This window comes from Nerophis ophidion, linkage group LG05 (assembly GCF_033978795.1).
Source record: "Nerophis ophidion isolate RoL-2023_Sa linkage group LG05, RoL_Noph_v1.0, whole genome shotgun sequence".
Classification (NCBI taxonomy): domain Eukaryota; kingdom Metazoa; phylum Chordata; class Actinopteri; order Syngnathiformes; family Syngnathidae; genus Nerophis; species Nerophis ophidion.
The window spans coordinates 38,813,679-38,826,944 of NC_084615.1; the positions used below are offsets into that span (position 1 = coordinate 38,813,679).

Sequence of the window (13,266 nt, forward strand, 5' to 3'; positions counted from 1 at the left end):
AAAGATGATAGTCAAGTTGACAAAAGTCTTTGCATCTTACAGTTTCGTTATTTTAGCTGTTGAGTGGATAATTTAGAAATAAATAAGGTATTGTGCGTCGATACTGCCGCCATCTGCTGCCAGGAGCAGCTGATTTCTTACATCTGCACTGATTAAAGTAGCGGCAGCCAATCCAGACATCGCTTAAAATCAGCTGCCATGTCAGCTTTTAAACACTTTCATGTGTGATGTGGGTTACACTTGAATTGCTATCTCTCTAGGTCGTCCTCAGACGAGCCTTCTATCATTATCTCCAGTCATCCTGGTTCTCCATACATCTGGCCAGCTTGTTGGTGCTTTGTGCTCCCGCATCATTCTTGAGTACATCCACATATGTGGGACGTCCTCGTGACCGGTGCCCATGTGTTGGCTCCCACAGTACCAGTTTGCTGGCTGGCAGCTACTGGTGTTTTTGGCAGTATCCTGCTAGTCTCATTCTTCTGGATGCTATTTTGTCGCTTACCCTGTGTATTGCAGCATACAGATTCTCGTTGGTAACGTGTACATGTGTGCTGATGTTGAGAATTCTGGTGTAGCACCCATTTAGAGACTTCTGCAGGGTTTGGCTTCAGGGTCCAGCATTCACTGCCATATAGGAGAACAGATTCCACAGTCGCGTAGAAGAAGCTGAGTTTGATTTGTCGGGGGAGATTGTAGTTCCACACACTGGCCTTACCGTTCAGGGCCCTCCATGCAAGTGCCTTCCTCACTTTTAGATCCTGCTCTTTTGAGTTGACCCATGAGCCCAGGTACTTGAAGTTGTTGACTTCCTTCAGAGCAGTGCCTCCTTTTGTTGTGAGAGGTGGGTGTTCCGCTTGGATGTTATAGGTGACCACTTCAGTTTTCTTGGCATTCAGCCTAAGGCCAACCTTGGCACATTCTGACTCCACTCTGCTCAAGAGCTCCTGTGCTTGCTCCATGTGGTTGAAGAGCAGGCTGAGGATGTAGCTATTGCGACATTTAGAATGGTAGTTTTTTTCCTAAATAAAATGCAGCTAGTTTCTATATGTAGCAAACTGATCTTGCGGGCTGTGGGCTGGATTAAATCTGTTAGAGGGCCTGATACATATACGTTTAACACCCCTGGTTTATACTGTCATGAGACCCGCTTTCAGATAAAATAAAATATTTCCGAAGAGATCAGGTTAGGCTGTGAAAAAGAATTATTCCATTCAAGCCAACACATAACAGATTAAATTTTAATTTGGAACATGTTAAAAAAATCGCAATCACATATTTTTGCTAAAATGATTAAAAGCCAACCTTGTAAGCAAGCATTGGGTGATAGACGCAGAAAAACTCCCTTTAGTGAAGAAAGCACGGAAAGAAGCTAGGCATTGTGAGGATGCCGTCTGTCTTGACCAGTTGGGTTGGGATAGATTGTCAGAGTAGAGAGACACAGGGTAACCAGAGATAAGGAATGGTTAAAAGTCAAAAAAGAGTACCTAGGATGAGGCAGAGCCCATTTTATTCCACCCCTGTACTATAATGAATATCTTTTGGTAATATCATACACTTTACTCTAATTGTTACGCTATTTACTCTATAAGCACCAACTGCTTGTACTGTTTCTTAAACTGGCTCGTTGTAGTACATTGTTTGAGTGTATTTCCATAGTTTAATTCCACATACAGATATACCAAATACTTTTATTGTCGTCCGTACATACAAATGCCCTCGATGCCTTTGTAGACATTTGCATCCCCAGGAAATACAATTTATAAATGCATGAAAAAAATAACTGTAAAATAAATGTTTTGATGAAGCACACTGTCTTGCACATTAGTCGGAATGCATAGTAAATTAATTAACTTTTAAAAGATTATTTTAACCAACTTGCACCATGGAAAGATAGCTTTTTTTAAAATGTAACATTAAATACAATAATTACAATTATTCAGAATTTTTTATTTGGTTTTTCCCTATGTTCGGTACTCCTTATCCTATAATATTTAATTTGAAATTTCCAATTTTTCACTCAGTCCTGTTACCCTAACACATTACCAGCCCACTCTAAAACATTGTCACAAATGGCATCATTCAGATTCTCTGCAGGCCATGAGAAGTTTAAAAGTAACTCCACACATGTATTTGTCTGTATATTCCAACTATGACTGCATTTGTTTAAATCTCAGCACAGTCCTATTACTGTACCTAAATTATTTTTGTTCATAAAACAATCTTTTGTTGAATCTTTGTAATGTGCTTAGTATCAACATACTAATCGCATACATGTCATGTGGTTTCATATATTTGCTAGTCCTATGCCAACAACTCACTCATGTTACTTTCAGTCTTGTTACTCAATGAGTCATCTGCGGCTCAGGAACTTTGTACAAAATTAAATTAAAGTTGGGATGGGCCAATACACATTTTTTAGTATTTCGATATGTATATTATCATATTTTCTGTTGAAAATTTTTTATTAGTAACAAGCAAATGGGCCTAAAGTCTGGACTGAGGTAGAATACCGTATTTCCTTGAATAGCCGCTGGGCATGTGAAATGCGCCGGCCTTGAATTACCGCCGGGTGAAACTCGCCCACCAAACTAATAAGTGCATGCTTACTTTTACCGCCAGGTCAAATTCGTGATGTCATGGGTGACGCTTCTCCTGTGGATATTTTCAAAATGGCATAGGAGGTTTTTTTTAGCCTTTGACGTGTGTAAACCAGGGGTCTTGTTCCACAGCCGTACAGATCACACTAATGGTTGTGATATAAAACAACTTCAACTCTTCTACCAATACGCGCCACATTCCGCGAACCCACACGATGACAAACACACTTCTGGAGAAATTCGGCCCTGCAACACACCACAAACGCAACACAACACCTACCCAGAATGCAATGCATGCACGACTCCTGGCTACACCGTCCATACACCCGCTAGCACCAAACCTTTTTTTATCGCACTCAATTTTTTACTGCATGCCATTGGTAAGCGCAGGGGTGAGAAGAGGTTTTAAAATCATTAGCACCTGCTTACTTTTACCGCATGCTTTAAATAGCCAGGAGTGAGAAGAGCTTTTAAATTAATTAGCGCCCCGGCGGCTATTCAAGGAAATACGGTAAATATTTTTTCAATTCTGATGCTAAAGGATTACAGTGTATTTTGACTTTAAAATACCCCAAATGGCGTGAAGTCTTTTTTTCTCACTCTTTCTGGCGTCAAGCTATTTTGTTTTCCCTCTTTAAAACGTGAGGAAGGCATCCTTTGTGGTTCCATGGCAGGAGAGGTTCACACCACGCTCAGTGATTTGCATCGCGGACGCGGAGCAGAAGAGTTAGCATTCCGCTCGTCTTCATGCTCTTCAAGGTGATGATGGCCCCATGCGCGCGCACACACTCCCTCCCCACACTCCTTTGGAACGCTTTTGAAATGTTTCCGTTGACCTGAGGAGGCGAGTGTGTGTGTGTGTGTGTGTGCGTGTGTGTGCGTGTGTGTGTGTGTGTGTGTGTGTGTGTGCGTGTGTGTGTGTGTGTGTGTGTGTGTGTGTGTGTGTGTGTGTGTGTGTGTGTGTGTGTGTGTGTGTGTGTGTGCGTGCGTGCGTGCGTGCGTGCGTGCGTGCGTGCGTGCGTGCGTGCGTGCGTGCGTGCGTGCGTGCGTGCGTGCGTGCGTGCGTGCGTGCGTGCGTGCGTGCGTGCGTGCGTGCGTGCGTGCGTGCGTGCGTGCGTGCGTGCGTGCGTGCGTGCGTGTGTGTGCGTGCCTATGTGTGTGGGCCTCCAATAGCCAAGTAAATGAGAGATTTGTAACTATTAAAATCCATCTTAAGACTGGAAAGCGCATGTTGTGGAGAAAGGTGTTGTTCTTGCTTTGAATCCCAGTCCAAACCAATTCTGGAACTGAGACTTCACTGTACTTGGACCTGTCTCAGCCTCATCAGACCACAGGTGCAACATGCCCAGGACAGCCTGCAGTTTGCGTACCAGGAAGGCGTTGGTGTGGAGGATGCTATCCTTTACCTGCTGCATCGAGCCCACTCACACCTGGATAAGGGAAATGGCACTTCTCGAGTGCCTTTAGTACCATCCAGCCCCGCCTCCTTCAGGACAAGCTCTACAAAATGCAAGTGGACCCCTGCCTGGTTGCCTGGATTTCGAACTACCTTACCGACAGGCCACAGTACGTCAGACTTAAGGACATCACGTCTGACACTGTGATCAGCAGCACCGGAGCACCGCAGGGAACGGTGCTGGCCCCTCTTCTCTTCACCCTGTACACCGCTGACTTCTGCTACAACTCAGAGCTGTGTCACATCCAGAAGTACGCGGATGACACAGCCATCGTCGGGTGCATCAGGGACGGCAGAGAGGAGGAGTTTTGGAACCTGGTGAGGGACTTTGTTGTCTGGTGCCACACGAACGTCTTGCAGCTCAATCCGTCAAAGACCAAGGAGCTGGTCATTGACTTTGGGAGGTCGAGTCCACGGTCACAACCTATTGTGATCGAGGGAGTTGAGGTACAGACCGTGGACTCATTCAAGTACCTCGGGGTTTGGGTGGACAATAAGCTGGACTGGACTGTTAACACGGACCACCAGTACAAGAAAGGACAGAGCAGGCTGTACTTCCTCAGGAGACTGCACTCCTTCAACATTTGTAAAAAACTCCTGTGGATGTACTACCAGTCTGTGGTTGCCAGTGTTCTGTTCTACATGGTAGTGTGCTGGGGGGGCAGTACATCTAAGAAGGACAGCTCCAGACTTGAGAAACTGATCAGGCGGGCCGGTTCTACAATGGGAATGAAACTGGACTCACTGGTGACGGTGGCAGAGAAGAGGACTGTGGACAAACTAGTGAGCATCCTGGATGATGTTAGTCACCCTCTGCATAGTGTTATCAGTAGCCAGAGGAGCCTGTTCAGTGCTAGACTGCTTCATCCCAAGTGCAGGACTAATAGACTCAAGAACTCCTTTGTCCCACACGCCATTAGACTGTACAACTCCTCTCTGGGACGGGGGGCGGGGGATACTAGGATGACAGGGGATGCAAAACATTAATAGTGCAATACGTTTTCATAACATGGTCACTACTGCCTACTTTGTCTTGTTATATTCTTATTTTACTGTGTACCCTGCCTTCCGCCCGATTGTAGCTGAGATAGGCGCCAGCGCCCCCCGCGACCCCAAAAGGGAATAAGCGGTAGAAAATGGATTGATGGATGGATGTTATTCCCATTGTTTTTATTCTTTTTGTAATATTTCTCTATTTTGTTTCCTTTTAAACCCCCATTATTTACTTTTTACTTTTTTTTTTTTTTTTTAATTGATTTCAACTCTGTACACTGCTGCTGGAATTTTAATTTTCCTGAAGGAACTCTCCTGAAGGAATCAATAAAGTACTATCTATCTATCTATCTACCTATCTGCTGCGTTTGCATCACTGCTGATTGTCTCTCCTCATCGAGGAGGCCGCCATCTGCTTCACTGTAACTGATCAGTGAGAGCAGGCGGGCGGAGCTTGTTGAGCAGGAAGAGAAATAAACACCAGCAACTTGTCTTCATGTCCCTTAATCCCTGCTCAATATTCAATTCTGCCGCCAGCTAACCCTCCTTCGCCATGTTTCCAGACAGATGATGGAGGCAGTGTCAGCAAAATGCTAAATTACACTCCAGACGTGTTTGTTTCTATTGGTGTCCAAACGTCTAATGTGTTTACACATTCTCATGAACACAAATGGTTTCAATCTTCTTTCCTTTGGCCCTCCCACAGATGTGCCTTCACTGGCTGACTCAATGCTTCTGGAACTTTCTGGACTGGCCTGAAATCTGCCACTATGTGTGCACCTGTGTGCTGCTGGGCCCTGACTACCAGGTCTACACTTGTCTGTCCCTCTTCAAACACCTGCAGCCCGATCTCCTGGAGCGCACGCAGTCTTGTGAGCTGCAGGTCTTCCTCAAGGTGGGCCACAAAACACCTCTGTATCATTTTTCCCCTCAGGAAGTCATGTAAATATCATTAACCTGTTTCAGTTTTAAAAATATGAAAAATATATATCATATAATGATGCTGAAGCCTTATTGGTTTTAATAAAACTCAATTTATACATGAAATGCAACATAAAGTGCTTTAAAACTTAAAAACAATGCCCCGATGACCCACCTCCCCCCATCATCAGTCTCACACACACATACACAAGCTTGCAGTACAACCCTAAACACGATCACTGGAGCCGTCTGCACCAGAAGGTCGCCAGACCACAACCTCTAACGCCCCTGGCTGACACAAAAAAGCATAAACAAACATGCCGGTCACTCATACAAGACTGAGACAAACTTTAATGATCCACAAGGGAAATTGTTCCACACAGTAGCTCAGTTACAATGATGGAAAGTGTAAGGATGGAAAGGACCATGCAGGTATAAATAGACTAAATATAGCGATATAAAATATAACATATGTACATAATGTTTACATAATATATGTACAGTATATTATATATACAGATATATAATGATATACTATGTCTATATGAAATATACAGTATATAACAATTACCATGTTACAGTATATGTGACAGCTGTATATGTGACTGGTGTCAGGTAATGGACAGATCTCATCTATTGCTGTATAGCAAGTTATTATACAGCTGGATGGAGTGCGGTAAGTGTGCATTGCCACCGCCATGAATGGTAAGGCGCTAAAACGTGCAGATCAGCTGAACAAGCGTGCAGCCCAGCCTTTGACTAGCGGTAGTCGTGATTAGCAATAATGGTAAGAAGCCTAAAGACACTCCATTGTTTGGTAATGGTTCGCCTTCCTGTTCAACTATATATACCAGAGGTGCCTAAAAGTGGACCCCGGCTCTTTTTTTTTAAAGCCTGTGACACATCATAGAATAAATAAAATAGTCCTGTCAAATGATTAAAAAATGTAATCTTGATTAATCACACTTTTTCATTATGAGTAATGATGATTAATAGCAGGAAATTACTTGCGTGTGTAATTTAAATGAACTTTTAACACAATGGAATTTTATTATCAGAATGCCATAACAACAACATGTTTAAATGTGTTATTTGAATATATGGTATTTTGCTAACAGTTTTATCTAAAGTCACATCTGAGTTTATTTTGAAGTTTAATTTGCCAGGAAGCACACCAAGTTAAGAGTTTCCTCACTCATCTTTGCATGGATTTATGCATTGACCTGATGGCTGAGCTTATAACAGCCTGCACCGCCTTTCACAGTTGGCCAAAATAAAATGCACGATTAATCTGCATTTATACATGATTAATGCAATAATGTTTTGTGAACAAGGGAAATTGTTCCACACAGTAGCTCAGTTACAATGATGGAAAGTGTAAGGATGGAAAGGACCATGCAGGTATAAATAGACTAAATATAGCGATGTAAAATATAACATATGTTTATGTATATTGTATATCTATAGGGGTGGGACCTAATAAGTTTACTTCTTCCCACTCCCTTTTGAGCCAATCTTGACATCTACAAAAGATTAGTCACATGTAATGTTTTCAATGTAGGTGTAAATATAATGTATATATATATTTATTTTGTATTTTATGTCATTCTTTTGTTTTGTTTGCATAGCTCAAAATAAACCATTCATTCATTGATTAATCACATGAGTTAACATGTTAAAATTGACAGCCTTATTTGAAATACATGATATATGTATAACTATTTTTTTTGCCCTTTCAAACAAAATGAATTATTGTTTGCATGCACCTACCACCACTAATAGATTGCACAGTCTTGGGGGAACACCAAAGATAGTTTATCATCATAAATATAGCTATGGCATACTTCCTTGAAATATGGCAATATTCTTTAATTAAGGCTCAGTTCTGAACCATCTGCATGCTGTAAAAACCTCTGCAGTCAAGCATGGTGATGATGATGATGATGATGATAACGACAGACCTCCATAATGAGCAAACAACAATTATTTGTTGCGTTTTGCCCACACCAGGACCAAGCTTGCGTGAAACTCTGTATTAATCGTTCCGGCCAAATAAACTGTAAATGAGGCTCGACACTCATTAAGCGTCCCGGCACGTCTTATCTCTGCCGTGTTAACATCGCCATCAGCCGCCGCCCACTTCTTGTGAATAAAAGAACAGTTAGGGAGGCTTTATCACAGGACACGCGCCTAATGAGCGCCAGCATCAGATATGGCTGCAGGAGACACACTTATGCATTGTAGCTGTGAGTGTGTGTGTTTGTTGGCTTTCTTTGGTGGTGGGGTACAACTGTAGTCATCCCACCTTTTCCAGGTAGACATTTCTCTTTTGTGAGGAAATTTTGGCTAGTCCACACAAGAACAATGAATAGTTGAAATCCTTTCATCCTATTCAAGTGATTGTGTGTGATTGTGTGTGTGTTTGTGTGTGTGTGTGTGCGTGTGCGTGTGTGTAACAGAATTCAACATAGTTCTCATCCTGAATTGAACCATTAACTTTTAGATATTTCAGCTTCTGTGTCTGCTGGCCATGATCTTCTGGCTCTCATTTTGGTCGGGTGGGGACAATGCCAAGAGCGTATTTTACGCACACACACACACACACACACACACACACACACACACACACACACACACACACACACACACACGCACAGTCCGTCTCACAAGAAGTGAAATCTATTTTTCATCCAAATTAAAATTTCAATAGGGAAACGACTTGTTACAGTCGTTTTGCGTCTGTGAGGAGGAGCTTAACTGCTGAAGTATGTGCACTGCTGTGCGAAGTACGAGAGTTGCAGTGTGAAGTGCGAGCTCTGCTCTGGGAGCTCTGCTCTTAGCAAATTGGCCAACAGTGCGGTGCAGCTACACTTTGCTCATTATTTAATTCCTTTGTACTGACAAGCCTGTAGTGTGTCGCATGAACATAGACAATGGCACAGACTTCATTTAAAACAGTTGTGCTGTCACATTGTTGCTACAAGTTTAAAGCAACAATGTGATAATTTGACAGTAAAGCAACAGCTTTAGAATAATGTTGATGCTACACTTGCTGATAATAAAAAGCCTAGAGTATATGATGATGTCATGGCAAATTCAATTGTATTCGGTTAAGTCTTCTATAAAATTGTTGGACCAGCCAGAACACAAAGGAGTACTCCCAGTATAAATTGTATTTTCCTCTTTAGCTTAATTTTTTAGTTTGGCCTAAAAAGTCAACTGCACTTCACCCCTGTTGAGAGTTAAGTTGATTCTCAAGTCAGGCCCGAACAACACTTTGCATACATAGACAACCATCTGAACCACATCTGAGCAAGGACTTGGCGATGGAGGCAAGAAAAACTTACATCAGAACCCAGGCACTGGGGGGCAGCCATCTGTCTCTACTAGATTGACAGAGTCGAGGGACAAAAGGTAGATAGCGATAACAGGTTAGAGGGGTTAAACCAGGGGTCACCAACGCGGTGCCCGCGGGCACCCGGTAGCCCGTAAGGACCAGATGAGTAGCCCACTGGCCTGTTCTAAAAGTAGCTCAAAAAGCAGCACTTACCAGTGAGCTGCCTCTATTTTTTTAATTTGATTTATTTACTTGCAAGCTGGTCTCGCTTTGCTCTACATTTTTAATTCTAAGAGAGACAAAACTCAAATAGAATTTGAAAATCCAAGAGAATATTTTACAGACTTGGTCTTCACTTGTTTAAATAAATTAATTTATTTTTTTACTTTGCTTCTTATAACTTTCAGAAAGACAATTTTAGAGAAAAAATACAACCTTAAAAATTATTTTAGGATTTTTAAACACATATACCTTTATACCATTTAAATGCCTTCCTCTTCTTTCCTGACAATTCAAATCAATCCATCCATCCATTTTCTACCACTTATTCCCTTTCGGGGTCGCGGGGGGCGCTGGCGCCTATCTCAGCTACAATCGGGCGGAAGGCGGGGTACACCCTGGACAAGTCGCCACCTCATCGCAGGGCCAAAAAAAGATAGACGGACAACATTCACACTCACATTCACACTCTAGGGCCCATTTAGTGTTCAAGTAAATGTATTTTTTTATTGTAAAGAATAATAAATAAATATTAATTTAATTATTCATTTTAGCTTCTGTTTTTTTGACAAATATTAGTGAAATATTTCTTCAAACTTATTATGATTAAAATTAAAAAAATTATTCTGGCATATCTAGAAAATCTTTAGAATTAAATTTAAATCTTATTTCAAAGTCTTTTGAATTTCTTTTGAAATTTTGGTTCTGGAAAATCTAGAAGAAATAATGGTTTGTCTTTGTTATAAATATAGCTTGGACCAATTTGTTATATATTGCAACAAAGTTTAGATTGGATTTTAACCTATTTAAAACATGTCATCAAAGTCCTAAAATTAATCTTAATAAAGAAAAATTACTAATGATGTTCCGTAAATTATTTTTTTAATTTTTTCAAGAAGATTCGAATTAGCTAGTTTTTCTCTTCTTTTTTGCGGTTGAATTTTGAATTTTAAAGAGTCGAAATTGAAGATAAACTATGTTTCAAAATTTAATTTCCATTTTTTTCGTGTTTTCTCCTCTTTTAAACAGTTCAATTAAGTGTTTTTTTGATCATTAATTCTCTACGAAAAACCTTCCGTAGAAGGAAAAAAAATGTACGATGGAATGACAGACAGAAATACAATTTTTTTTTAAATATTTATCTGTTTCTATATACATTTATTGTGAGAAATCATTAAGATGATCAGTGTTTCCACAAAGATAAATATCATTAATTATTAATAATACCATAGAGTTAAAGGTAAATTGAGCAAATTGGCTATTTCTGGCAATTTATTTAAGTGTGTATCAAACTGGTAGCCCTTCGCATTAATCAGTACCCAAGAAGTAGCTCTTGGTTTCAAAAAGGCTGGTGACCCCTGGGTTAAACAGTAGAAGGAGGGATGACGAAACAATGGTGGCCCCAAATAGTAACACCTTGTTTACATTGTGTTTGCAGGAAGAGCCAATTAAGGGCTTCAAGTTCTGTGACTATCTGGAGTTCATGGAAGTTCTGGAGAGACGCTACAGGAACATCGTTCTCACCGATATGAAAACTATTGGACACCCCACAGAGTGACAGTGGAGAGGAGAATGCTCATGTTACCATTGCTCTTTAGGCTGGAAATTGCAATTGGGTGGAAAAAATGAAAGACTTCATCAATCAAGATCAGGAGTAGGTTTTAGGCCCTGTCTACATTGAGCTGGATAACTCCTTAAACAAATATTTATTTTGCCTAATTCCTGTGTCAGCCGTACTAACCCATCGTTTAAGGTTCCCCTCCTTTGATCATTTTTACACAGTTAAGTGCGCTGTGTATTTCTTGAATCCCCGGCTCTTAACTGTGTGGACTCATCAATCGTATACAAACTGAGTTCGGAGAGGAAGTGACGCCAGAAAGGCCGCGCCTCACACAGGAAGTGACATCAGAAAGAACGTGCCACAGCTAGCTTCATAACAACAGGTTTTGTAACTTGGAGGTAACCACTGGAAAGATGAAGGCGAGTCATCCAGACATGCCCGTGTTTCTCCTTCTTCTACATGTAAAGACACTCTTTGAAATCACACATGAATACCTTAAGAGAAGGAAACACGTGATTGCAACTATTTCGGATACAACACATGTCAGACAACAACATAACAATGTTGAGTGACGGTTTTGGATAAGGCCTGGAGGAACGATATCTAGATCCCTAGATTGTTTTTAAAATGTTATTCATCACATTGTTTACTTTCACACGTCCATTAAACATATGATTTATGTATGATGGCCCAGGTTACTACTACTCAGGTGTGACTCATTATAAAAGGGCTAGTGTTGATGGTGAGGCAAGCAAGGTTTATTGTTAAAAGAAATATGGCAATAGGCTACATTGAAACACAGGGTAAGGATACACTTCCAGGTCAGAGGTGACTATGACATAATACATATGCGCGTCTGCCATTTTTCCACGCATACGTACTTGGTCGCATTGCGCCGGCGAACGGAGAAGAGACGGGGTCTTAAACGATGGCATTGTGCATGTGTGGACAGGGATAAGGTTAGGTGGGATATAGCCTGTGTAGAAGCAGCCTTAAATTAGTTATATCTGCTGGGTCCAAAACCGTCCAAAACAGACACCCCAAGGAGCAAGATCTTTCTCTTTTTGCCCAAATTGAGAATTCCACAGAATTGATGGCTTCTTCCCACCTCCAAAGACATGCACCTGGGGATAGGTTGATTGGCAACACTGAATTGGCCCTAGTGTGTGAATGTGAGTGTGAATGCTGTCTGTCTATCTGTGTTGGCCCTGAGATGAAATGATGACTTGTACAGGGTATACACTGCCTTCCGCCCGAATGCAGCTGAGAAAGTCTCCAGCGACCCCGAAAGGGACAAGCGGTAGAAAATGGATGGATGGATAATTAAAATGCGCACGAGGGAAAAATGTCAGTGTTTTTTTGTTAATTCGTATATTTTTAGTGTAGTTTTTATCTAAGGTTTTGGACCAGTTTGAATCTTTCTTGGATCTTGAACCGGTTAGCCTCAATTCCCCAATCAAGAATGGATGGAAACGCAAAGAGCTCTGAAATGATTCTACGTTCAAAGATTTTTGTATTACTCCCAACCATGGATCTTGACCAATATTCCAGATGTGTTGCACAGTCAAGCGGGGGAGACAAACTACTCTAAAAAGATGATTTATGACTGCTAGCTGTCACTAGCAATACAAGCTAACCATTTCTAACCTCTGAGCTTCAAAGCTGTCAAACCCAAACAACATGGGAAGACAAAAAGTTTCTACTGTAACAAATGCAGAGGAGGTGAAAGAGAGTTGAGAATCAGGTTGTCTCCAAGACTTAATAATGAAGTTTCATAACAGTGACGTGCTGTCAGGGGAGGCAAGTAAGGCAGTGCCTCACCTTGCCACCTTAACCATGAGATGTTCAAAGACGAAGTAATAAAATGAAATAAGTCTTAATATTTCTCTTTTGGTCTATGCTTTCTGTGGTGATGTGGGTGTGGTTCCTGTATATTTTGATCATTTTCATGGTCAAAATCGCGGAAATTACGTGTTTCTTGATCAAAATAACACGGCAGACGAAAAGTGAGGCAGACATAGGTGGTGCCTCAACAGCGACACACAAAGTGTAATGTGCGTGTACGTGCGAGGGGGTGCGTGCCTGTTGCCACGGGGAAAAGGCAGGCAATGTGGCAGCAAGTACCTCTGTCTCAAGGTAGGGGGCAATACATCAAAAGTTCATGAACTGCCAACACCTGTTA

General features: G+C 41.4%; 1 protein-coding gene across 3 annotated transcripts in view; it reads left to right on the forward strand.

The window, feature by feature from the left end:
• The window catches only part of tbc1d32 (TBC1 domain family, member 32), an 89,406-nt gene extending 76,442 nt beyond the window's left edge, over nt 1–12,964 (forward strand). For all 3 annotated transcript variants that reach the window (XM_061900897.1, XM_061900898.1, XM_061900896.1), the window contains 2 exons: nt 5,753–5,941; nt 10,962–12,964. In XM_061900897.1, the coding sequence (XP_061756881.1) occupies nt 5,753–5,941; nt 10,962–11,081 (309 nt within the window). In that variant the 3' untranslated portion in view covers nt 11,082–12,964. The remainder of the gene's footprint in view (nt 1–5,752; nt 5,942–10,961) is intronic.
• Nucleotides 12,965–13,266: the final 302 nt, after the last annotated feature.